The sequence below is a fragment of the Enoplosus armatus genome, chromosome 11, assembly GCF_043641665.1.
Source record: "Enoplosus armatus isolate fEnoArm2 chromosome 11, fEnoArm2.hap1, whole genome shotgun sequence".
Lineage (NCBI taxonomy): Eukaryota > Metazoa > Chordata > Actinopteri > Centrarchiformes > Enoplosidae > Enoplosus > Enoplosus armatus.
Window position 1 is genome coordinate 11,306,013 of NC_092190.1, and position 26,086 is coordinate 11,332,098.

The window sequence follows — 26,086 nt, forward strand, 5'->3', positions numbered from 1 at the left end:
TATGAAAATAAAAAAAATAAATAAAACAAACTTCTCTGTTGTGGTGCTTTTTTTCTTTTGCATGCTAAGAATATGTTGTTGTTGTGTGGTGTACAGTCAATCCACAAAGGAAGAAAAAAAAAATCCAGTATGATTTATTTATACATAATGCAGTTGATGTAAAAAAAAAAGTGTCAAATATACATACTGAAAAGCAAAATCTTAAAATATAAACAAATGCTTCACACTTGTCAAAACAGTACAAGACTACAGAGGCTTGTTCAATTCAGCAGTTTATCATAGCACTCTGGGACGCTTGTCTCACCAGAAATCATCGTCTTCATCCTTGTGTGAATATGCTGCAATGCTGGGAAAACAAGATCAAGTTAATTAGTGAAAGCCTCAAGGGACAGACATAAGAGACAAAGCAAAAACCAAAAATAGTTCAGTATTTCTCAATTAACTAATCATTACCACAACATAACTCCAGAACAAATAACATTTAAAAAAAACAGGAGATGAGAAACCGCAAAATAAATTAAATGTTTCTGGAAGAGGATTATGTGGGCTTATAATTTATTAAACTTTCCAACAGTAACAGCACAGCTTTTGAATTAGAAAACTTGCGTTGTTCCATTTTGTTGTCCGGCCTAGTCAACTGTTTTCAGTTACCTGTCATCTTTCTCCTCAGAGAAACTCTTGGCCTCTGGGCTCGTATGTCCTGTTTCTTCTCTTCCAGGGCTCTGAAAAACAAACAAAAACACACTCAGTTTCACACTTGGAACAGCTGCTACAAGGCAAGTGACAAAAAGCAAAGTTTCACATGAGTCTCAGACAAATGTACATGCAAATCACCTGTGCATGCTGCTTCTCCCGTGCTTCCAGGACCATCTTCATGTATTTCTCTAATGGATTTTCACCTTTAGACTCCTCCCCGTCATCATCTGTCTCTTGCTTCTGCTCTTCATCTCCTCCTTTCTTAATTCCAGTTTCTTGTTCTTCTTTTTCCTGTCCTGGTTGCTCCACCTGTTGCAAAAGCTGGTTAGACATTGATACTGTCAATATTTTTTCTTGGTAGACATAAATATGTAAAGATCATAAAGTAGGAATTTCAGAAGAACTTATAATATGATAACCATTACCATCTCTTTCTCCAGTCTCGCAAGTTCTTGCAGCTCCCTCTCTCTGGCTTCATCTTGCTCCCTTTGCCTCCGTTCTTGTCTTTCCTTTCGCTCTATTTCCCACCTCTGCTCCTCATCCTCTTCATCTTCTTCCCTAGCAGAGTCACCTGAGGTTTGTGGGACTTCTATGAAACATATGGATTGGCATGAGTCAAATCAGTTGTCAATGTGTCTCTTTAGTCTGAAGCAATGTACCCCAGAATGGCTACAATATGAGTGAAATATGAGATTCATACAGTCAGACTGATTGTGTACAGTAGAAGGCCGCCATTCTTGTCATTTGGGGTCAACCAAGAGGATAGGTCAGTAATGGGGGGGGCTAACGACTCACCCGCCTGGGCCTGCAAGTCTTCTATCGGGTCTTCTGGGAGGTCCTGTGGGCGGGGGACAGCAGGGCCGTCAGGGGCCTCCTCAGAGAGAGGGATGGCAGTGTCCAGGAGAAGCTCTGGAATGTGGCCGGGCTCTGGAGGGAGACATGCACAAAGAGATCTTTTATGCTCCACCATAATGCAACAGGGCCAGAGGACCGGCACAGAATACATAATCAGCTGCCCTTCATCTCCACCATTGTGCGCAGCCACTGAAAGGACACTTTGGAGGCCACACTCATTAAAAAACAGCCATTCCAAAATCCAAAACCTCCATACCGGATATATACTCCTATTTGTTACTGGAATTTTGTTTAAATTAATGATAATGAGAAATTCAGTGATTTTGTTTGAAATATTTTGTATGGACAGATGAAGCTACACAAATAGATCACACATCACACTTTTTTAGCACTTTTACACTACTGACATAATGCATAAAGGTCTTCAGTGTAATATAAAGAATATCTTATTTATGGCTGCTCATCCCCGGATGCAGTGAAAGCTTTAAGCTCAATAGGAAAACCTCCAGGTGCAGATTATAAAGGAAGCTAAGCTTTTGAAATGGACACCTAGAGGGCTCGTCATCTCTGCTCCATGTCTTCCAGACAGTAAAACGACTTGCAACTGAACTATAAAGACTATTTTACGTGCCAACATATTAAGAGATCCCCGTTGATCACAGTTCTGCTCTTATATGTCGAACGCAATTACACGACCAAACAGGTTTTCCATTTTTTTTTAGTATAAATCCCACTCCCATGTTGTATTTGCAACTGGAGAAGATCTAAACTGGGTCTCACGTCACCAATCGCATCACGAGAAGAAGGCTGCAGTGCATTAAATAGAATGTAATAAGTTAGTTGTGTTCATTTAAATTGTAGCATAGTTTAAACATTATGAAAAAACACCTACAAATACTAGTTTAGAGTACCTGACAATATCCCTGTGAGATCTTCAAGGCTTATTTTCTCAGGCTCTGGGGAAGACTCCAAGCTGGACAGCTCAGGCTGGTTTGGTGGACTGACAGAAACAGGGGGGCAAACATGAGGGAATAAGTATTCATTATCTCTATGTGAAATTGTATAAGAATGTTGAGATGTCCTTGAAAAAGCGATGCCAGATGGTACCTGGATTGGTCTCGTGCTGTGCTCTTGAGCTGAGGACTCCGAGGTGGACTGAGCTCAGAGGAAAAGTCACCTGAGGTCTCCACCTCGTCGTGGGGGGCGCGAGGGAGCCGTCTGTCAGACGACAGCTCCGGGAACGCCACCGGAGACACAACTGCTTCTATCAGGGGCAAAGACTTCATGACTTCAAAGACTGACTTGAAAAGGTGTGGACTGACTGTTTAGAATGTTTTAACAGTTTTTACGTTCAGGAACATTATTAAAATATATACAGTAAGTGTTAAATGTGCAGTATATGAGCACTGGCAACATCAAACTATTTCTTTACTTTTTTTCTTGAAAGTTAAGAGATTGATGTATCTAATCCCCTTTGAAGTGTTTTTCACAGGATAAAAAATTTTTGAAGGTACCTTCCACAATCTCTCTTTGACGCTTTTTCCTGGAGGAAGAGTATGGTGTGGAGGATAGACGTCTGGATGGAGGGCTGCTTCCATCCTCAGGGTGTCTTAGAAACATGGGTTCAGTCAATGAATGGAGACTGTGGTCAGGGAAAACTGTGGACTGGGGTTGGTTATGGTCTTCTGAGAAGGTCACTCTAGGTTGTACAGGTGGCACGGTGTTTCTGGTGTCATAGAGTGCCAAGGAGGGGGTTCTGGTGGTTTGTGGAGACAGTGGTCTGTGTGAGACCTTTGATTTGTGGGGTGAGTGGGTGTGTGAATGGTGAGAGACTTGTTTTCTTAGAGGAGAGTCAGGGCGATGTGAAGGATGTGCTCGTTGTGGGGAAAGAGGTCTTGAGGGAAGCATGTGTGAGATGGTGGAGCGCACTGCCCTCTGCTGGTAGTTCCTGTAGGCTTCCTCCAAGGTCTCAGCCTCCTTCTGCAGCTCCTGGATGCGAGCCTTGGCATCAGCCACCAGCTCCATGTCGGAGTCTGGAGAGTCACTCCAAGGCGACTTGTGTCCTCTCAAGGGCCCACCTGCTTCACAAACATCATCATAACCCACCCTGGCCCTCAGCAGAGCTCTGTCCACATAGATGTCAGGGGGAACCAGCTTGTCAGCGCTGAGCTCCAGTACTGAGCGATCAACAAGAGAGGGCTTGGGGTTACGCAGCACCTCGTTTTCAAGAGCTGCCGCCATCACATGGATTACACAAAAGAAATGGGAAAGAGAAGGAAAAGCAAACAAGAAGAGAGTTGAACACTAATACAAAAGACCAACCACCATTAAAGAGCACAAATAAGAAAAAGGGTTGCTATAAAGAACTCTTTACATGCATTTACATATAGGATCTGGTTGCTACTACTGTAACATGCTTCCTTTCTTGTTTTTGCTAAGAATATAATTATAGCTATTGAGCAAAAAGTAGAGTGATTGATGCTAAATATTTCCCTTTTATAACATTTAATGTTCAATAGAATATGCAAGAAAGGAAGCCAGTTTATGAAAAGCAGAAATAAAGTTTACTACACAAGTTAGGTATTACTGGTTGTAACATATATGACTACGTACCAAAACCGACATTAAAAACAAGTGACTAATCACACGAAGACGTGGCAGACATGCATGCACAGTCATGCGGTACCTTGTTGAGTTTGGTGAAGCTGCGTCTTAATGTCCTCAATGTGGTTAGTCATCCACTGTGACTTCTCCTCACACTCTATCAACTGAGCCTTGAGCTGAGCACACCGCTCCACCTGCAGAAACCAGAGGACTTGTCATATTGTTTGCACACAGGTATATCAGTATAGGTCACCGGAAACCCAGATTTAAAAAGGACAAACCCCAATTACACAAGAAATGTCCCAAGGTGAGAAAACACTACATGAAAAAAAAAAGAAAAAAGCTGACTACATAGTTTCCCACACTCAGCGAGAGGCTGCAATGTGACTGACCTCGCTCTGGAGCTGTGCCTGCAGCACCTGTTTCTGGTTGTCAGACTCTTCCTCATCCAGTCTGCGGGCGCTCTGCAGCCTCCGTAGCTCCATCTGCAGGGCCAGCTGCTCTTTGGACGGCTTGCCCAAATCTGAGAGAGAGTATCAGAGTCAAAACATAATCTAAAGCTACATCCTTTTTGTCAGTCCAGAATCTGGTGATCCACAGAAGTTGTTCTGATTTAGGGTTTAGGGCACTGTAGTGCTCCAGTTCCTGGTTTTGGCTATATGGATTTGACCATCATGACTACAGCACATGGGACTTGGAACCATGATGCTGCCTTTTGTTGGTGATGAGGAGAGAGGCCCAATGCTCCTCTGGCCCACCCTTAAACAATGTACAGTGACTGTGTCCCTCGGAGAGAGGTAACATTTTGGTTGTCTGCCATGGCCAAAGGGAGCCCTCTGTCTCTGCTCACTGTGCTCTCTGCTCCCCTTCACTCCACTTCTCATCCCCACTCCCTCACTGATTCCTTTTTAGAGACTTGTCTGCAGAGCTACAAATGCTGCACAGAGGCCCCACATTGGAAGGCAAGACACACTCAAAAAGACTCCGCTGAGCCAGAAGCAGTTGGACAGACTAACAGGAATGCTTCACAGTACCCTGCATCTCCCACAGCTCACAATGAGCCCAGACTCGAGCACTCTAAATGCAGCATAGGAACTGGATTTATCTCAGTTACCAAAAAAAGAAAGAATATTTTTGATTTGCTATATTTACATATTATACACAATAACTCTCAGACATTATATTTCCCAGCCACAAAGGAATCAGTTATACATCATTACAGACAGAAAACCCTGATGCTATTATTCCCTTATGGTAAACTGGATAGGGAAATTGCAGCATGCTAAGCCTCCTGGGAGGTACTTTATAACAGCAGCCAATCCTCACCTGCATGGAGAAGCCGGTTCTCCTCTTGGGCCTCCTCCAGCTGTTTCTTTAGCAGTCGCAGCTGCCCCTGCAGCTCTGCTTTCTCTCTTTTCAAGCTGGGGTAGTCACTCATGGTCTCCAGTCTTTCCCTTAACAGCTCCCTCTGTTGAGTCAGCAAAGAAAGCTGCTGCTGTGACGTGTCTAGCTCAGCCTGGGAAACAACAGAAGAGACATGAGACTGGTTGTGTACCATACAATTATCACAAGATCGCAGCACACAAGTTTTGTCTGAATACGAGTGTTCAATTAATCCATAGGACTGAAATATTGTGCCTATTGCCCATTGAAGAGGGTGAAATTAACACTTCCGGACGACTGGGGTTGTGTCGTTTACCTGCAACCGTCTCAGCTCTGAACATGCTCTACTGTGCTCCTCTAATTGGGCATTAATTACAGCGGACTCCTTGTGGATACGAGCAGTTTCCACTGAGAAATAAAAAGAATGGATACACAGTCAAAACTCGGGCAACAGCAAACAAGTCAGTAACCTTCCATTAATTTAAATACTCACCTTTGTTTCTGTTCTCATTCTCGGTTAGTTTTTCTGTTCTCTTGATAAATTCCTCCTTCAACTCAAGCTGATACCTAAATTTATAAAGACATAAGAACAGCAATCAAAAAGAGCTCTGAAACTAAATCAACACAAAATATCTTTGAAATCCACTTGTCTTTTTCCTATCACAGAAGAGAAATAAACTAAACCAGCTGCCATCTAAAGACTTATTAAAGCAAGGTATCATTTGATCAAGTGGATGATCGGGTCCCCCATTGTACTCCACAGTCATTGCTGCTGACAGCCGACCAACCAGTCTTAAGTCTGTATGTTACTATATAACTGCATAAGTCATCGTTTTGATGTAATAACAAATGATGAGCACATTAACACAGAAATTCACCTCATGGAGTTTGGGGTTTTAAATATGTGTAGAGTATCCAATTTAAACGTATTTACTGACATTCATTCAACAATTCACTCTGAGACTCACTGACAGCATTCAAACAGCTGGATCAAAAACATTTTGCTGTAAAATGGAATAAATCTATGACTGAATATTTCGACTTCACCCTACATACAGGCAGGGTGGGAAATTCACTTTTTAAAATGTGAACATCAACCAGCTACTGACAGATAAATGTTCAAATTCACCAGCCACTTAATAGTAAGTCATTATTTTGTGTCTGAAATTGAAAGTTTTACCAACATTTGGTTGGTGCCAATTTCCCACCCTGCATAGAGGATACGGTTTTTACTTTACCCACAAAACAGTAACATCCTCTGGTCACACAATGACAATATCCTTAAGAAGGAGAATAGAATGGAGATACTGTATATCAAATGAGACTGCATGTGTGTAACCAACTGAATGTGTCTAACTGGTGGTGACGTGAGCAACTCAACTCAACATGTTCAACATGAAAATACCTGGAAAGTTCGTTCTTCAGCCTTTGGTCGTATGTCTCCTCCATGGTCTTCACTGCCAGTTCTCTCCTCCTCAGAAGCTCTTCAGTGGTCTTGACCTTCTCCTCGTGAATTTGACAAGTCCTATCATCACAGCACAACACAGCAACAATCTCCATGAACCAGCGGTCACAGTGAGGAAGCATAGCACTCCTTTACTGACATGAATGGGGAAAAAAGCTCTTACTTTTCAAAAGCCTCCGTTCTCATCCTCAGCTCATTTTCTCTGTTGCGCTGTGTTTCAATTTCTTTCAGGATTGATTGTCTCTGCATATACACATTTTTTTCTTCAATCTAAGGAAAAGAGAAATACAAATCACATCATTGATTAGATTTATGCAATTGGAAATTATGCCAATGAATACTGTGAAGTTGAGAGCCTGCCGTAATTTCACATCAACATCATATTAGCAGTAATCTACCTCTTGTTGTTTTTGTAACCGATCAATGGCATTTCTCTCCCGGTCCATCAATGCCTTTGCCTTCATTTCATAGGTCCTCTCCAGCTCTTGCTTCAGCTTATCAAATTCTTTATGAAATTTAGCATTTTCTTCCATCCTCACCTTGGCAATTTCAACATCTTTAAAATGTTGCATCTTAAGAAACAAAAGACACAACATTGACCAGAGGGTAAAACTCTACATGATGAAAGATAAAGCATTTATACCTTTGTTAACTTTGTGTATTGCAGATATGAGCTGTGTTATGCCTGCTCACACAGTTTCTGATTCATTAACATTGTAGGAAAATATATTTACCTTTGTGTTCATTTCTGATTGCACCTGTGCTTCAATTTCTTTTCTATACGCAGCCAGTTTTGATTGGGCTGAAAACCATTTGTCCCCACTGTTATTGAAGCTCTCATATTCCTTATCAATCATTTTCATCTTCTCAACTGTGTATGGAAGAAACAAAACATTAAAAAACTGTGTGCCCGAAGCATGTGTGTGGAATAAAAATGTAAGACTTTTACATACCAAGAGACTCTCCATAACTTGCTACGCTGGTCGTCTGAGTGTCAGCATCATGGCACCGGCCGTGAGCATGATGGTGTGTTAGCTGTGTTAGAAGGCTGATCAGAAACCCTGACAGACAAAGAGAAAATATATCAAGGACAGGCCTTAGGAGCAGAAGCAGTTTTATTAAAAGGGAACATAATGCTGCACATACCTTTGTTAATGTACTCTTTGTTTGAGGACTGTAAAAAAAATATAATAACACTATTATTAAGAGATATTAAGAGATTTATTTCTTATTTCTACTAATTTCATTCATTATTCTACATGCTAAATCACATTATTAATTACCAGGAATCTGTAAAGGGCAGATTCAGGATTAATTTTAAGGAGCTGAAGAAGCTCTCCTTTGGTGGAAACCTGCAAAAATGGATCAGAGACCAAAATCTTAATTTGCAATGATGTTCTTTACATGTTGAGCTACAGTAAATTAAACAAACAGCCATGTAGTCATGCTCACCTTGTCTTTGCATAGGCCACTTTCAGGGTGGAATACAGAAAGGGTGTACTCATACCCAGAGTTGCGGAGATGATCAGCCACTATGCTGTTACAGGCTGAGACCAAAAGGGGTTCAGATTTCACAGGCACTGGTCTGGGAACTGGTTCTCCTCCAGTCAAAGGTGGGTGTTTTAACTCCTGGATGAGCTGATTCCGCAGCTGTGTCTGAAATAGATCAGATGAGTGAGATATCGAGGAGGTTGACGACCAAACCCTTTCTAACGCGTGGGTTAGAGTGGACTTCCAAGAACCGACAGCAACGCAGTGGTATATCTTACTTTGAGTGTGTCAAGCACTCCTTTACTTTTAAAAGTTTGATAGAGTCTTTTCCTCAGCTCATCTGGGGATAACGTGTCTTCCTTGGCCGAGGACATAGTTAACTGTCGAGCGTTGTTTTGTTGGTCCTGACAGAAGAGAAACAAAAGTAGACAACAACACGGTTACGCTGACATGGCGAGCTAGAGAACAAAAACCTCCGTTTTCAACAACTTTTCGACAAGTATTCTTACCTGGTGTTAGACTGTTATCACATTATCTTCTTCACACCTGATAGCCACCTCAAACCACAGAATAATTGATCTAGTTACCAGCCTGACGACCAGAAAGCGTCTCGGCGTCCCTTTCGAGGAGGTGTGCCTCAACATTTAAATCCGTCAACGGAAATTTGCGTTACGGGTGGACCCACAGTTATGACGTAATGAGACAAAGCACCAATTTGTTTTTTATTTTCCACGATTTATCATATATTTAATGCAATACTGCTACATGTGGAGCTAAGCTAAAAGAGTTGTCGTTAAACCGTTTTACAACTGATAACTGATAAATATATTTAGCTAATTGCTAACCATGTCGTCATCTTTATGTGACTGCTCTCCCTGCGCTCCCGGAAGCGAGATTAACAGGTAAACACATAGTCGGTTGTATCAAAGTAATAAGCTTTCCTTCTTGTAATTACGTTGCATTTCATAATCTTTCAAGTCGTAATATGTTTGCTGCAGTCTCACAAGAATCACTTAAAAGCTACACGACGTCAAACGTCTGTGGAGCACTGCAGCTAACGTTAGCTTGCTAGCTGAAAGGTTCACAATCATTTGGGTGATATTGATACTGATATTTGGGAAGATTAAATTGTTCAATTTGTTTCGTCTGGTTTGAATTGTTTTCAGGAGAGGTTGACTTTGCTAAGAAGAAGGGAAAACGATGTCTGGAAGTTTTTATTTTGTTATGGTTGGTCATCATGACAATCCTGTGTTTGAGATGGAGTTCTTGCCATCTGGGAAGCCTGAATCAAAGGTAACATGGCTTAATTAACAACACGAGCATTCATTCCAGTACATCTTGTCTTGTGCAGTAACAGTGGTAAAGAAAAAATGATATGATAGCATAACTGTCAGGATATAATCTATGAAGCATGTGACCACACTAAACTGTCTTTATTGTAGTGGTACATGGTCTTCATATTTATTCATAGGAAATGATAATGTCTGTTATTCTATTATCTTGTTTGATAATATTTGTTTCATTGACCACAGGATGACCATCGTCACCTGAACCAGTTCATTGCACACGCAGCCCTGGATTTGGTGGATGAAAACATGTGGCTGTCCAACAATATGTACTTGAAAACTGTGGACAAATTCAATGAGTGGTTTGTTTCTGCTTTTGTCACTGCAGGACATATCCTTTTTTTCTATTCCATTTGATTCTTCCCTTTTTATTCCCTCACAGAATACTTGTATTGTATTTTTTAGTAATTATGGTAAAAGTCATGGCTAGTATATGTCTGTAGTTTGTATACAATAATGCAAGATAACTGAAACAATGAGTGAACAGCTTTGGTAATCAATGAATCAAATTTTATTTAAAAAAATGCCAGATTCTCTCAATCCAGTTTCTTAAACATAACGATTTGTTACTTTTCTGTTTTATTTCATTGTAGATTGAATATATATGTAGTTTTTGACTGTTGGTTGAACAAAACAAGCTATTTAAAGAAGTCACTTTATTAAAATAATCAACAGATTAATTGATAATGAAAATAATTAGCTGTACCCCTACTGCCATTATGAACTATGTTAGTTTGCAGTATAATGTGAAGTCAGCCACATTGTTATGATACTGATGTCATATTCAAGGAGTTTATTGCTATGGTTGTTATTTTCTTTAATTATTTGCTGTACATATAAGATTCATCATGCTGCATGACGTGCGACAAGAAGATGGAATCAAAAACTTTTTTAATGATGTATATGATTTATACATTAAGGTAAGTTGTCTTCATTATGATTAGAATAACTTGGCATGAGGTAACATTTGGTAATTCTTTTCCCTTCAGTGTTTGATTAAATTTTTTTTTTTTCTGTCTTCCAGTTTGCAATGAATCCATTCTATGAAATCAATGCACCAATCCGCTCCACAGCTTTTGAGAGGAAAGTACAGTTTCTCGGAAAGAAACATCTCCTGAGTTAATCACTTCACATGCACAAAGATTTGAATGCATCTAGTCTATTTGTTGTATATATAATGTACCTACCACACTTGTTTGATGTCTATATGTTTGTCTTTTCCTGTTTGACAAATGTAAAATGTATTCAACTCAGATGTGGATTTTCTATAAAACATTTTCCTATCTGATGTAGTTTTTAATGTAATGTTTGTTTCTTGATCTCTTGCATGGAGGGGCTGTGGCTATGGTTACTGTATGTTGATTATCAACTTTAGACTTCAAGGCATAAAAATCTATGCTTGACATATACTGAAAAAAACATTTAATTAATACACACAATCTTGTGCCTTGACATAGTTTGATACGTGTATGTGTTATCTACCGGTTTAGGCATTATATCATTGCAGTGGTGAGAAAGCACATCAGAATGGTAACATTCAATTCAAACTTGGATAATAAACCGACAGTTTTCAGGCCTCAAAAACATGCTTTAAGAGACAATTCTCAGGGGGTTTATTTATCATTTAGCATACCAGCGGTACAACTTTGAATCTAAATGAAATCTGAGGGAGAAATGGTTAAGGCAATTGAATGGTTCACCATTTTAAATATTAAGCTGTGGGGGAAAAACTTTCAACTGTACGTATAAAAAATGTTAGAGTGCTTTAAAGATCAAAATCATTATTTAAAACAACAAACCCAACAATGAGGAAAAAGGTTTACTCAACCATGACAGCTACCTCATTACAACTCCCTCAAGGAAATATTCATTCAGTGACTTTTAAGGTAAAAACAGTTTATAAAATACAAAAGTCTCCAGAAACCTAAATACACTGTATGCCATGCATGTTAACTTTGCTTTAATATTTATCTTCGGTTAGGGATCTTGTCCCTCAGTGCTTCCAGCATCTAGCCATAATCTATTCACTATGCAGAATGTGCGCAAACAAGACCTAAAGGTGCAATAATCACGACAAGCCTCAATTTGTTAGTTACACAAAGTAGTGCCTTTGCTATACTCAGAAATAAGGTTATTGGGCCGTATAAATTATTGAGTTATGCTGTTATTTTCTGAATATAAATATACAGGCCATCACTATCTGCATTGGAAACCCCATGATAATCGCACTCCCAAGGTAGAACACATCTAAACACATACTTTAAAGAGTCACATTGTAATTTGCCTTCATAACATAATGGAACATTTAAGAGAGAAGTGAAACTTTCAAATAAATTGCCCCTGTTCCGTCATGATATATTTTTTTACCCACAGATAATGCCAACAGAAAATATAAGTTTGTTTTTCTGCTACCCCTCCAAAGCCTGGCCTTTGAACTGTGGCAGCGCTGAGTGAATGACTCAGTGATTTCATGTTTGTTTGTAATTAGAAACTTAGTGTTTCCTCTCTTTCTCTTCAAGCAGAAGTCCAACGATTAGCATTATGAACCCTTCAACAGTATAACAAATCATAAAGCCAGTAGCATAATTTGTTTAAATAAGATGTTACTACAGCATTGTAAACCTACAGCCTCACCACACAACAGGCATAACAGCAAATTCATGTTAGTGATAACTCCTGGATGTTACGAACAGCAAGTGGCAGCAGAGCGAGGCTTTCTGTGGAGCTTGACTGTGTCTGTGGGGATGAGGTGGTCCGTTCTTTCATCCAATGCCAACACTCTACGCACTGCCTCCTCAAAGGCCACCGCTACATTGGTGGCATCCTTGGCACTGGTCTCATAATAGGGGTAGTCGCCGTTCTCCTGGCACCACTGCTGAGCCTCCTCAGTAGACACCTGCCTCTCTGTCACGTCCACTTTGTTGCCCAAGACTACGAATGGGAACTTCTCTGGCTCCTTGACATCTGCATAGTAGATGAACTCCTTCTTCCAGTTGCCTAAGTTGAGAAAACTCTGGTTGTCATCTACACTGAAGGTGAGCAAACAGCAGTCAGAGCCACGATAGAAAGGAGTCCTCAGACTGCGGAAGCGCTCCTGGCCAGCAGTGTCCCAGATCTGTAGGGTAACCTGGTGGCCGTCTACCTCAAGTTCCTTGTTGAGGAACTCCACGCCTATGGTGTGGAAAAGGTGTGCATCAAACTTGTTGGTTACATAACGATTCATGATGGAGCTTTTTCCAACACCACCATCACCCAGCAGGATGACTTTCAGAAGGGATGTCTTTGTTGTCATGGCTATTCACTCCTGATCAACCACTTTTAAATAATTTACCTAATGGAGATATATGCAAAAGATATTTTCATTATCTGTACAACAACATTTTACTGCAGAAACATAATTTTTGGTGGATGTTTAGAGCCTTTTTGTCTCACCCCTGATTGATTTTGGCCTCCTCCACTTGTCCAGATCATGTGCTGTAGAACCTGGTCCTTGGTCACATGCTCATTTGTTTAATGTTGATGTGAGCAGCATTGTACGTAATGTTCAACCAGCTGTAACAGAGTGACAAGCAATCAGCTTCCTGATTAACAGATGGCACAGGACAGAAGTTACAGCTGAGAAGCCCCATTGCAATAAAGCATAATCTGGTATAAGGTATAAAGAGTTAGCTTGTGACATATAACGTACACTGTATTAAACGAATAGCTGTAACATGCTATCAGAGAGAGTCTGACCTGCCGGTCTATTAGCTAGCCAGGTGTTAGCTAAGCTAGGCTAACATGAAAATGGAAAACAAGGGAACACAGCTGGAGTTAGGCTAATAAAATACACTCAATTTGCTAGCTCAGCTTTACTTGCAGGCGAGACTGCTAGTAACGTACCTTACAGTTTGGACCAGACCGCTGCTGAGTCAACGAGAAATAAAACACGAAATTACTGAGATAATATTAATGCATATGTTTGACAGCTCCTCGCATTGGCGTGGCTCAAGATAACGTCAGGTCGCACCGTTTCCTGGTGAACTCCAAAGGCTCGGTGCTAACGCAGCTAGCTGCTAACAAGCTAACCGATACATCGGATCATGTGATCTTGCCAGACAGAAACAACCAACGAGCGCTGAGGTAACGTCTCAGGCCCTTACAACTTATACAAATAATATTATCAGCAGAGTACACATTAAAGTGAAAATATCATTCAATATTTACATTTAAACCAAGCGGGACTTTGCAGAGTAGCTACTTATCCGTCAACGGGTGTGAGCTAGCTCCAGCGTCTCTCCATCTGTGACATATCTATTACTCCTTTGTATTATTCATGCACAGCCACCAGATAGCGACATTTAGCTAGCTGTCCACTCGACCTCACCGAAAAAATACTGGGTGCTGTACCACCAAACGTTAGTTACTTGTTGAATAGTAACCAGATTTGTACAGAGATGTCCACTGCAGGTACGAAATGAATTTTACACCACATAACAACACCACAATGTAAAAATACTCCAAAGTTATGTACTCCTATTTTTGTTTTTGTAAAAGTACAACAGTATTAGCAGGTAAATGTACATTAAAAGTAAATATGTTTGTTATGAAGTAGCGCAGATGTAGTAAAGCACAAGTACCTTGGTTTGTTATCAAAGACAGCAACATTATTGATGTTATAAACCCCACAAACAGACAATGCCAAGCTGTTTCTCTTTAGAGAAAACAATCCACTTTTTCCCTTTTTGATATGGATAGCCATATTATCATGAAAGCATACTTTTCTCACTCAAATTGAGTGTAAATTGACTACCACAAATTAGCCATCAAGAATTTTCTGTGATAAAATACCACCTCTGGCATTTCTTCAGACAGCAGACTGGATTTCCTAAAATGACCTCCATACTTTGTCATATTACCTTGGAGTTTGTCCAACCTGTAACACTGGTTTATTATACCACCATATTCCCTTCCATTACCATTACGAGTCCAGGTGATGATAGATTTCTGTTTTCAGAAACCTACAGTAAGTGACATGATCAAGATTAGGCATCCAGGTATACAACCATACAATATGTGTGTGTGTGTGTGTGTGTGTGTGTGTGTGGGGGGGGGGGGGGGGGGGGGGGTAGACAGACCAGAGTTAGAAAAAAACAGATTTAATGTAATAGTACAGTATAATATGAAAGCAAAATTTACAGCAGCTATGCACTGATACTTTTTATCATGTAAAATAACCAGCCTTCTAAGATTGTATTTCAGATATAATTCACCTAATAATTCACATTACATGTCATAGATTATTTTCAGTTAACTTCAGCAATCACATACACAGCAAATTACTAAGCACAATACTGTTAAACCTAACTAACTGACAAAATTAGCATTTCCACCTATTCCTGAGATCTGAGTTATCTGTATCGTAAGAGATCACGATAGAGAATGTAGCAGGATGTGTTGATGTAGCAGCGTGGTGATAAAGTAAACATGCATGCACTGATTGTACATAATCTTCCACATGAGACCACGTGTCTGTATCTTTATGTGGATGTCCTGTGGCTAATCCATGAGAAAACATTGAGAAACTCCCCAGGGAAGAGACCATAATACGGACAGGAAACAGGAATCTTTGACATGTGTCAGTTAGGGCAGATTTTCAAATACTAAATCCTGGGTGGAGATTCTTAAAAGACTGAGCTGACGTCCTCTTGACAGGGCCCTGAGGTCAGCACGACATTGTCCAGCCCAATCTCTCCTCCAACACCGCTCCCACGCTGAGCTTCAAAGACAATCTGAAAGACATTCAATGGCACCATTGCATTTTTATATTGCAGATTCTAGTAGTGAGTGATCAAACATACTGTGAACCAAATGAATTTAACGTTTAAGAGAAAAATCCATCATAGCTAGTCAGATAAGTACTGCATAGACTTATGATACAGTGTCTGTGCTGTTCAACCTCCTTTGGCTGGTGCAGTTGTTATTATAGCTATAATTGTTATTAACAGTTACTGCCCTTCAATCATCTATCGGTAATATAATATAAAACGAGAAAATGACTCACAGATTCTGGGGCTTCTTCTTTCCAGGCCACAGTGAGGAGCTGTGTTTGCCAGCCCTGGTCTCTGCTTTGGCTCTGCTCCCATACTGGGTAAGCATTGTTATCCAGCAGCACCCGGAGAGTTCCCACATTATGGCCCACCACACGGTAGTCAAAGGTGAGGCAGAAGCTGCCCTGCTGGGCCCGGTCGCTGAGAAGCAACTCCAGCTTTGCTATATCCTCCTGCTCCCCCAGGAGCCCACTCATGGCCATGTAATACTGAGCACCTGAAAGAGTTTGTAGCACTTATAAGTGAAGTAGACTAAATTAATCTTGAATAACCTGTAAAAATTTTTTTAATATTTACCATCATCATGGTAGGCTACACTCCAGTCCATGTCATCAGCCTTGTCTTGGACCCACTCGCATGCTCCCTGATCAAAGTTACAATCCGTGATAAACTCTAGAGGGTAAAACGATAGGAGCACATTAGCAAATTAGTCACAAAAACAGTCATTATGTAACAATGGCTCATAAATAGATGTTTGATTACCTTCCTGAACTGGTGCTATTTGGATTTCTTTGACTTCTGTGGCCAGGCCAATCACTGATTCAAAGTCCTCTGATACTGTTCATTCAAGGTTCAAGGAAAGAAATCAGTGTGAATTCATGAATTTTCACCTAAATATACACCCACCTGCCAGGTTATTGGGTACACTTAAACAATTGCAGTCTAATATAACAGTCCTGCAAAAAAATTGTACTTTCATGAATGTTATAATGTTCACTTTCAACAAAGACTGAAGTTAGAATTTATTTCAAGACTGTTGTATTAGACTGCATTAGTTAGGCCTACAGCAAGGTGTTCCTAATCAAGTGGCGACTGAGTGTACTGAGCGTACTTTACTCATATAAATGACAAAGAACTTTTGTCTGTGAAGAATTCCTCTAAAAATATGTGATCTTACAAAAAACATTCCAAAATTATGCAGCAGAGAGATTTTCCAGGATGAAACAAAAGCCAGAAAGGGCCTTTTAACCAACAGGTGTAGACCTGCCCTGCCGTCACTCATGTCTTGAGTTGGAGCTACAACTTTAGGATACAGCCCCCCCAAGTATTTTAAAGCAGCAAACAGCAAACTACCCCCATGGCTAGCAGCCTTACACAGTCAGACGAGTGACAGCTGGGGTTATTGAACCTGCTCTGCCGGAGTGGCCTAGTGTAAGAGAGGTCTAGAGTGCTGATGACAGACTTTCCCACTAGGAGTCAAGTCTGTTTGCACAACAGCTGTTTTGGGGGAAAACATAATAAAAGGCTTTGGGGCTTCGTAACCTCCCTCCCTTCCTCACCCACCTCCCAGGAGCTGGGAAGCAGGCCCAGGATGAGTTGTATCCCTGGGCTCTCACATGCCGACAGAGTAAAATTCCTCCCTGGAGGTGATGGATGTCTCTGGGCCTGTCTCCTCTTGCTATCTTACACAGACTCGAGTGTTTCCATAAAGACTAGTGGTGAGAGGTAACCTCATTTATGGGGTTTCTCACTGAGGTGCATACCTCTGCATGACCACACTGCCCACTCTTGTCTTTTCTTCTGAGGAAAGTGTCTAAATTTGTTGCCAGAATGTACATATATACACACACGACTCACGGTGTGAATGACGTGCTAGAAGCCGTCAAGTCTCGTTATTGGTAGATTCAGATCATTTCTTAATTTTACATTGCTACATCCTTATTGATATCTTTATATTTTTTTATGTGTTTTAGCCAGTGGTTTGATATTGTGAAAGGGTTTTAAAAAATGTCAGCTTAGAGTCGACAGGATCTTAGGGTTAATGATCATATCTTTACACCGCTAAAGGACGTGACAGCATGACAGGTCTTAGTGGAAATAACCAGCATGACTGGGACATCTCTGACTGATCTGATTCAATGTGTCTTAGCATGTTGTTCACTAAAAAGAGTCATGTTGTAAATGTGTGTATCTCCGTTGTTAAGAAGATTTATACAGGTCTTAGAGGAGCCTGAGGTCGACAGGGCACATGAAGCAACAAGCCCCTTTCTCTTCTGGTCAAGGTCTTAGACCTGACCTGCTATTTTATACTTATTTCAGCTGCCTACTGAAAAATTGATAATTGTATTCAGATGCTGTGTAGACACGAGAGCCAAGTCTCTGTAGATATTGAGTTTATTTAGTCTGTGTATAGTTCATTCATGGTGGCCCACCCAGAATGCCAGAAACAGAATTACTTCAAGGGAGCCAAACGAAAGGATACTTACTGAAAACATCTCCTCTTGGATTGAGCTGGTTGTCTTCCTCTTCCTCCTCCTCCTCCTCCTCCTCTTCTTCCTGAGGAAATTCATCCTCCGGTCTCCCCCCAGTCGTGGCACCAATGTAGACCTCTCCATCATAGTCAAAAGGCTGCTGGCGGATCCTAGGAGGCGGCGTCGCAACTGGTTCAGGGATAACATTTTTGATGTCCTCACTCTCCAGCTTACCTCCCAGAATCCCGGGCCTCACTTGGGAGTCTGGGATGGCTGCAGGCAGGAAGAGGAACCGGATTAGACATGTGGAACCGCAATCATGAGTGGGAAATACAGCGTTTTACCAGGATTCAGATGCATTTGTTGTCATGTATTTTGCAGCTGCTGTTCTTGTTCATGCAGATGAAGCATGACAGCGACATTCATTGCATATAACTTAAATGAGTGTCTTAAAAGCACAAGCATTTTATTAGATACATTCTGTATATATATACGGTCATGCTGAGGAGTCCAGGTCTCATATCAAGGTGTATGTGCTGTGGACGTACAACATTTTCCAGCCATGAGCAAGGGTAAGAGTTTGAGGAGGTGTTCTTAAAAGTAGGCAAGAGGAGGGAGTGAATGGGGTTGCAGGGCAGGGAGTCGGTAGCGGAAGCAGGGTCTTGGATTCCACAAAATCTCACCATTGAGGAAATCATCTGCACTGCCTTTGTCTCCATCCCACGACCTCTGATAAAACGGCTTGACTACAAAAAATAAAGGCATCTTCATTTACGCTGGCGTATTCTGTTTAGGTCATTTGGCTATATGAGGCTCCACCTGTTACCTGGGCCTGGTTCAAAGAGTACAACACAACCTGTCTTTTCCCTTTTTCTTCAGATGGCTGGCTATTACACATGTCATATTTACACAGGTGTGTTTTCAATCTGCGTGTCTCTCTTGCTAACATCTGTAAAAATGAGTGGAGTGTGAAAGCATGAAACTAGCCTTGGCAGGACTGTTGTTTGCTGAAGAGTCCAAATGAAATATGTGGCAGTAAAACTGCTCCTGACCTATCTTACTGACTGCTCTCATGTGGGAAAGGCCTGAGACATGCGTTTTTGAAATCTATTCTGAATGGCTTTATTTGACAAGTTTTATTACACATCAAAAGGCATCCCTACAACTAATGAATCCATAATTCTGTGTAGCAGTTCTGGGATCTCACCGGAGCATTCAAAGCCATTGCCTCTGAAGCCAGACTTGCACCTGCACTTGTAGGATCCTTGAGTGTTCAGACAGACAGCATGGTGGCTGCACTTGTGGGTGCTGGCTGCACACTCATCAAGGTCTGGAATTGGAAGAAGCCTATTTGTACCTTTTTTTGGAGCAGAATTGATCATAAAATGTTTCCCCCTAATAAACTTGTATACCTTACCTACACAGTCATATTTGCCGGCAACATATTTCAGATCGTAGCCATCCTGGCACTTGCAGTAGTAGCTGCCAAAGGTGTTCACACATTGTCTGTTGTATGGGCAGAGGTTCTTCCCAGTTACACATTCATCAATATCTGAAGGGAAACAAAACGGGAAAAATTAAACGGCCTATGATTTTATATTTATCAGGGTTGAACTATTCATTTAGAAAAAACGCAGGCATAGTTGTACCTAGTAAAAACCTTGTTGCTGGGGCACGACCCTATACATTAATCAAATATGCACCCCAAGTGAACACGGAGAACCTTTAGAGAACACATGTCGCATTAGGCAACATTTTTTGCTTTTTCTGGTTCATTTCTGCTGCTCTGCACTCCTCGACACCTCCTGCTGACTATTTTCCTGGGTCGGGTGTAGACAACCGTGTGTTTCCTCAAATTCACACGGAGTCATCAGCTGCTCTTCTTTAACTTCCAGGGAGCTTCACCATCTTTGATGTATAGAGGGCATTACACCATCCTGGTGGTCATAAACATGATCCCTCACTGGCTTCCCACCAGCCATCACTGCCAATTTGTGTTTGATGTGATGCTTGGCCAAGATGGAAGCAGTAACTGAGCTATTGATGTTGTTGTGGATGTAATGAACTTCTTAACACGGGGGGAAACGTGTACAAGAAAGGTTTTTAAGCTAACAGTGGCGTCACCATTAGTAATGCTTTCGAATGTGATACCATGCCAAATACTCGTAGTCAGCCTATTACTGTAGAGACATCAGTCATATCATTTTGTTATTTTACTTATATTTATCTACCGGTATGCATGTTTTCACATGTTTCTATTTATGCTCAGCAACTTAAAATCTGGGCCTGCAACCGATTAGGGGTCTATCACATCTACTGCAGACTGAAAGATTGCTTTGTTTGTACTTTAAATGAGTAGAAACGACTTCATACTTTCATGATGCATACAGTAAATATGAGTCTTTCTCATGAGGGTTCATTATTTGTCTATTATAGTACAGTACACAGTACATCTGGGTAAAATTTACTCATCTGTACATTTTCAGAGTAAAAGTGTACCTCTATTTTTGAGTGTGTTGGATCCGTGGTAATTCTGAAATGTAATGCTCCAGAACTATTAGTTTACTTCCCCTCTGTGATCAGTAAGTCAGACTGGCTCTGTGACAGCTCAGGCAGTTTTGTGGGAAGAAATATAACTTAATTACATCCATCTGATTTACAAGCCAAGCGTGCAAAAGCCACATAATAGAATCATTACAGAATTGTTCCACCATACAAAAAATCCCAATCCATGAGACGGAAACAAGCCAAAGTCAATCCTTTTTCGGTCTGTATTCCTTATTTAGATCAGGGCTCTCCTTGCAGCTTGCTTAGGATTGTCTCTGATTGTGTATCATATTTGAGATTTTTCCTTGCATGACACTATATGCTTAAAAAACCATTTAATCACTGTGTTTAGTTGCTCACCTACACAAGTCCTCTCATCTTGCCCCAGTTGCAGCCCCGCAGACGGGCAGAGGCAGCGAATCTCCCCCTGAACTTCCTCACAGCCATACTGACAGTGAGCAAGAGAGCATGTCCTGGAGTCTACATTCATGAACACAAACACAGAAAAAACACACATTTATAAATATGCAAACTTGGCAATTTTGATTTTCATTATGTATCCACTTAGGTTAGGTATGGATAGTAGCAACATTACTCACTGGCACAAGATCCATCAGGCATTAAGGTGTAACCATTGAGACAGTAGCACTTGTAACTTCCATGGCTGTTCATGCAGCGATGCTCACAGGGACGAGGCTTCAGGCCGCACTCGTTCAGATCTAGAAATAATTAATAAGAGTCCCTAATTTTTTCTCCTGCAACACCTTCTTTACTAAAACCTAAAAAATATTTTAACTGAAATGCTTTTCATTGAAACAGGAGAGATAACGATTTGCTGAAAGTAAAACATTCCTAAAATTAGCTAGTAAAGTGAATTATTGGCTGGAAATTAGATTACCCTGTACCCAGTTTGACCCATGTTTTCCTGACCGTCTTCTCTGACCCCAAATACGCACCTTGATTACACGTCTTTCCGGTGTATCCTGGGAAACACTTGCATTTGTTGGGGCCAACACATTCTCCGTGCTTGCAGCCCTGCTCACATTGAGCTGGTAAAACATTTAACATGAAGAAAATACCACCAGAAATATCAGAGGTTTTATAACGATGGAATAAAATCAAACCACACAATTCTATTATGCAGGCAAGGTTTTCAAATCATTTTCTCCACTTCTTCTGGGTTAGGAAAATATCTTTCATGAAAAGAATAACAATTGTTAGGACATGGTGTGTTGTGGCAGTAAATATCTCTAGATACAGCATATTTTGCTCATTCAAAAAGCAAAATTGGAACAGTCACCTATTGGTGGATATTAAATGATGAATATCATTCATTATTACATATATCATAAACCAGTCTTTGAATCAATCTTACCCTCACACTGTCCTTTACTGTTTTTCTTCCAGCCATAGCAACACTCCAGTCTCCTGCCATAGCGACACACACCTGCTTGGTTTCCAGTAAGGACTTGTCGGTAGTGCCTTTGTAGAGCAAGAGAGGAGTAGAAGGTAAGATGTGTAATTTCTCTGTCTTAGCAAAAATTTATAGCCCACTCTGTTTAATGCATGGAACATCAGATAGCAAATGTGGCCTTCAAGCAAAATCCTAGTTTAAGTGATAAAAAATGATCCCAACACATCCACGTCTCACTAAGCTCTTCCAATAGAATTCTCAGCCATCCTTTTCTTCTAATTTTGGTCCCAATAGTAGTTGTGTGAAAAAACAAACAACCTAACTCAAGTGTCCCCTCACAGGGTCTCTTAGTGATAAAAGAGGGGCTCCCTGTGGAGCAGCAGCCAGCTGACAGGATGTAGGCTACAGATGGAGAAAAACACACTAATCAGACACTTCCTGTGTTGCACATTGATACCTTATGCACAACCATATGTCCTCCTTTTTTTTTTTAACTCTACCTTGATCTTCAACTGCGTCAAATTTCTGGAGTCAGATGAGAATCTACTGTAAAGTTATTCTCAGTTGTGGTCAGCGAGTCAGCATTGGATTCAAAATAACTTGCAGTACATATAGATTATATTGCATGTGTGTATTTTTAACCTGTAAATTAAATTAAGATGTTAAGGCACTGTTTGCCATTGACTTAGTAAACAGGTAACTTAATGTCAGAATCGCACATCCAAATCTAACTTTACTGCTTTCAGCGTCGTTATCTCTACTTTTAAGCTCCGTGCCAAACTCTTAATATCCCAGATGTTTTGGTGTCACAGGGGACAGCATCCTATAAGCAGCCTCGGCTCCAGCGGGACTGGAGGAATCTGAGACTTGATAGAAATCAACCAGAATAGCCCACATGAGAGGGGCTCTTAAGTGTGACAGGTGCTCCTCAGTTATTAACAGTTGCTGTGCCACATTTAGCTGACACACTGTCATAGCTCTCATAGTCCTCTGCTGGCAGGGGCAGCAGTGTGTACATACCATCAAAACAACAGCTTTCCCTCTAAAGATTTAAAGCACATAATTTGGTGCAAAATAGGGGGGTTCATGTTACTCATTAAGCTCCACTTAAAATAAAAGCATGTGGGGGAACTAGCAGTTAAAACGGTAGTAATTCCGTTTTTTGGCCACAGGAAGTGGGCCAAATTGTATATTATCCAGTTCTGTTGATGACATTGTTGGTTTATTATTGATGCCAGTGCATTTCAGAGCCATTGCAATGTGATAGAAACTTTATAATGCACATAAATGTGTCTGACATTATCCTGGAAGGTCTTTTTAATTCTTGACTGAGTAAATATCCAAGTAAAGATTACACCTGCTGCAGGTCTCAGGTCAGAAACACACCATACAAACGCTCTGTTGGTCTTGTTCATTGACTTACCTATGGGCTTCTGCACTACCGGAGGAGATGTGGAGCAGGAGAAAAAGAGCACCGACCAAGGTGAGCGGCTGCATGTCTGTGACCGTGAGCAGCCGGAGAGCTTTGTTTCCCACGGGGGCTGACTTTGGTTGCTGTGAGTTCCGACTATTCCTCCTGGGGGCTTACGCTCATTAAAATGCTCAGACAGGAACAGGTCTTAGTTGAGCTTTTACACAAGGCACGCCGGATTTCATGTATCTCCAGAGCACAAAGTCTCCTCTAGGGGTAAAAAAGATGTCGCTCTCTTCAATGCTGCAGCTATACTCCCATAATTTGTTTCCTTTTCTTCCTCTCTGAAATTCCAGAGGTGGGTTAACACTCTGTGAAATGACACTGCACTGGGAGGGATAGGTTGTGACTTTTGTAGGTAGGAGTGGGTTTGCGAGGGGGTGGGGATTATGTTTAGGGGTGCTCCTTCTTTTTCACTGAAACCTTATACAAGACCAAATGAAACTCTTCCTGTGGATCACCAAAAGGAAAAATCATACTGTTGATCTTATTTTGTTTCTTTTACATGCATTTGTTGCTTGACGTTCTGCTCGTGCTGTATTTCCTTTTTGTGTGGAGAGATGAATGGGCTGCATCAGCTAATTGTGGAACTCAGACATGCATAGGCCTGTCATTAGCAGCTCCGGTGCTCTTTGATGTCTTGCTCACAGGTAGCACATAAAGCTTCGCTCTCTCGCACATGCTAATTCCAAGTTCGGCCATAAAAATGTTTAATGAGTATTCGCGCTTTCAAAGTCAGCTCCAACATCTGGCCCTGAGCCTGTGTAGCCTTAGAAATGGACAGGTGATGTTTCTGTGGCAGCTTCGGGGTTTACTTTACATTTGTTGTTGAAATACTTCTCTCCATGTTTGCACTGAATTAATTTACACATTGCATGTCTGTCCACTGCCACATTGTCCAAAGAGGCTCAAAATGACTGAAAATGAAATGAAAATGAAAACTGCAGTGGAAATAGCTTTCAGATGGGAAGGACGCCTGCAGTTAAACACTGTAGTTGAGCTCAACAATACAAGTCTGTGATTATTTTGCCAGACATTCAGTTCTCGCAGAAATGCTTCAGCATGCTAAATGTTGGTTATGTTGAATTTTGTTTATACAGCGTGAGTTTGGTGTGGCTTCGCTCATGTGACGCTCCAGATCAAATCGGACAAACACTCCTTAACAGAGCGAGGGAAACACAACAACTATTAAGATTAACCTGAACTCATATTGTCCACATGCAGCAATTCCTAAATGCTAATCCAGAAGGACCCTTGGGGACCTTTGGGGTTGGGGGGGTAGAGGAGGTTTGGTTGCTGGGAAGCAGGCAGTGTTTGCCACAAATATGCAGCACTGAGTTGTGGTGTTGGCAGAAAGTATGTAATATCTGTTAATAGAGGAGCAAATATTCAGACAAACCGCATGGACAAAAACAATTACCATGATATTTAACCTTAACCAAAGTCTTTAGTTCACCATAGTTTATTTGTCTTGACCACAATCTTTCCGTAACCTTTTCCAAGTAGTTTTACTTTCTTAGGCGTAACCATACTACCTTGGTGGAGCTTAGTTGGTCACATGTGGACCACCTGGTTGTTTGAGTTAGGTTGTGGTTATATACAGTATAATTGAAAGGTGGTTGAAAGATTGACTTGGTCAGATGTCACATGCTCCATGTGACATCTGACCAAGTCAATCTTTTGTTGCCAAAGTTCACTCCAAGTGTGGTGAATATAATCTTGGTTGGATGAATGAATGACTGCTTTAAGAAGTTGAGTATGATGAATATGAATTTCACTTTAGCTCTTTAAGATGAAAACTTTTATAGAGCAAACATTGTTGGGAAGAGCCAGGCCCTTTTCACAGCAGACATTTTGACTTGTGGTATTACTAATAACATTAACGATGGCTCTGTTATATTCAATTGTCCCAGTAAGCCATGACAGTGTGGCAGTGAGCCAGCATGCACAATACCAGGACTCCAAAACCAGAGCAGTTAAATGGAATTCAGCCATCATTCATTTTATCATTTACACCTTTTCCTACATTGACCTGTCAAAATGTCTGCCGTGAAACAGACCTATTTTAGCAGGACCACCATGTATTTTTAATTGAATGTATTCGTTTGGAAAAGAAGTTGGAGTATATTTTCAACAAAAGTTTTACAAGAGTATATGTCAACAGCTTTTTAAAACTTTTATTGTAGCTATGTTTTGAAGGGATAGGTTTACACGAGCAATGTTCTCCTCCAATGAATTATGTTGGAGTAAAAATTCTCCCATGACAAATACTGGCTAGATTTTGGTGTCCAGCTAAAATTATGGAACGTGACAGAAGGATCATCTAGGGAATGAAATAAGAGCTGTATTCTCACAAAACAATGGCGTGTTGTGTTGTTGTGTTTTCTATACAGTGTCAGGCTCTACAGTAGCCTGTGCTATTGCATTAAACAAGAAAGTAATTGTTTGCGTACAGTACAGTTACATTGTAAACATTATTTACAGCAACTGTTTTCTAGCATGATTTGTAATGCTTTCTGTAATCATTAGTCCT

At 40.8% G+C, this 26,086-nt stretch overlaps 4 protein-coding genes across 5 annotated transcripts; 1 reads left to right on the forward strand and 3 right to left on the reverse strand.

Moving 5' to 3' along the window:
* Positions 1–180: 180 nt before the first annotated feature.
* ofd1 (OFD1 centriole and centriolar satellite protein) lies at positions 181–9,099 on the reverse strand. Its single transcript, XM_070914695.1, has 23 exons — positions 9,004–9,099; positions 8,773–8,898; positions 8,456–8,659; positions 8,287–8,355; positions 8,150–8,177; positions 7,957–8,064; positions 7,738–7,874; positions 7,402–7,575; positions 7,167–7,273; positions 6,944–7,063; positions 6,032–6,105; positions 5,855–5,946; positions 5,482–5,671; positions 4,548–4,678; positions 4,238–4,349; positions 3,066–3,782; positions 2,659–2,815; positions 2,463–2,551; positions 1,492–1,623; positions 1,122–1,285; positions 835–1,017; positions 652–722; positions 181–346 (listed from the first exon to the last, which is right to left on the reverse strand). Exons 2-23 carry the CDS (start codon positions 8,866–8,868, stop codon positions 301–303), a joined length of 3,201 nt encoding a protein of 1,066 aa, XP_070770796.1. The 5' UTR covers positions 8,869–8,898; positions 9,004–9,099; the 3' UTR covers positions 181–300.
* Positions 9,100–9,377: 278 nt separating this feature from the next.
* Positions 9,378–11,135, forward strand: trappc2 (trafficking protein particle complex subunit 2). The gene is made up of 5 exons (XM_070914572.1): positions 9,378–9,396; positions 9,661–9,787; positions 10,027–10,171; positions 10,675–10,760; positions 10,865–11,135. Exons 2-5 carry the CDS (start codon positions 9,695–9,697, stop codon positions 10,961–10,963), a joined length of 423 nt encoding a protein of 140 aa, XP_070770673.1. The 5' UTR covers positions 9,378–9,396; positions 9,661–9,694; the 3' UTR covers positions 10,964–11,135.
* Positions 11,136–11,426: 291 nt separating this feature from the next.
* rab9a (RAB9A, member RAS oncogene family) lies at positions 11,427–13,858 on the reverse strand. The gene is made up of 3 exons (XM_070914571.1): positions 13,723–13,858; positions 13,273–13,392; positions 11,427–13,171 (listed from the first exon to the last, which is right to left on the reverse strand). Exon 3 carries the CDS (start codon positions 13,130–13,132, stop codon positions 12,524–12,526), a length of 609 nt encoding a protein of 202 aa, XP_070770672.1. The 5' UTR covers positions 13,133–13,171; positions 13,273–13,392; positions 13,723–13,858; the 3' UTR covers positions 11,427–12,523.
* Positions 13,859–15,428: 1,570 nt separating this feature from the next.
* Positions 15,429–23,579, reverse strand: egfl6 (EGF-like-domain, multiple 6). Of its 2 annotated transcripts, XM_070914178.1 has the most exons (14): positions 23,506–23,579; positions 23,440–23,442; positions 22,044–22,150; positions 21,625–21,717; positions 21,268–21,387; positions 21,029–21,148; positions 19,539–19,673; positions 19,329–19,451; positions 18,805–18,867; positions 18,137–18,394; positions 16,413–16,487; positions 16,227–16,322; positions 15,884–16,146; positions 15,429–15,611 (listed from the first exon to the last, which is right to left on the reverse strand). In XM_070914178.1, exons 1-14 carry the CDS (start codon positions 23,577–23,579, stop codon positions 15,504–15,506), a joined length of 1,638 nt encoding a protein of 545 aa, XP_070770279.1. In that variant the 3' UTR covers positions 15,429–15,503. The 2 variants fall into 2 exon arrangements, with proteins under 2 accessions (XP_070770279.1, XP_070770278.1); XM_070914177.1 differs by lacking the exon at positions 23,440–23,442.
* Positions 23,580–26,086: the final 2,507 nt, after the last annotated feature.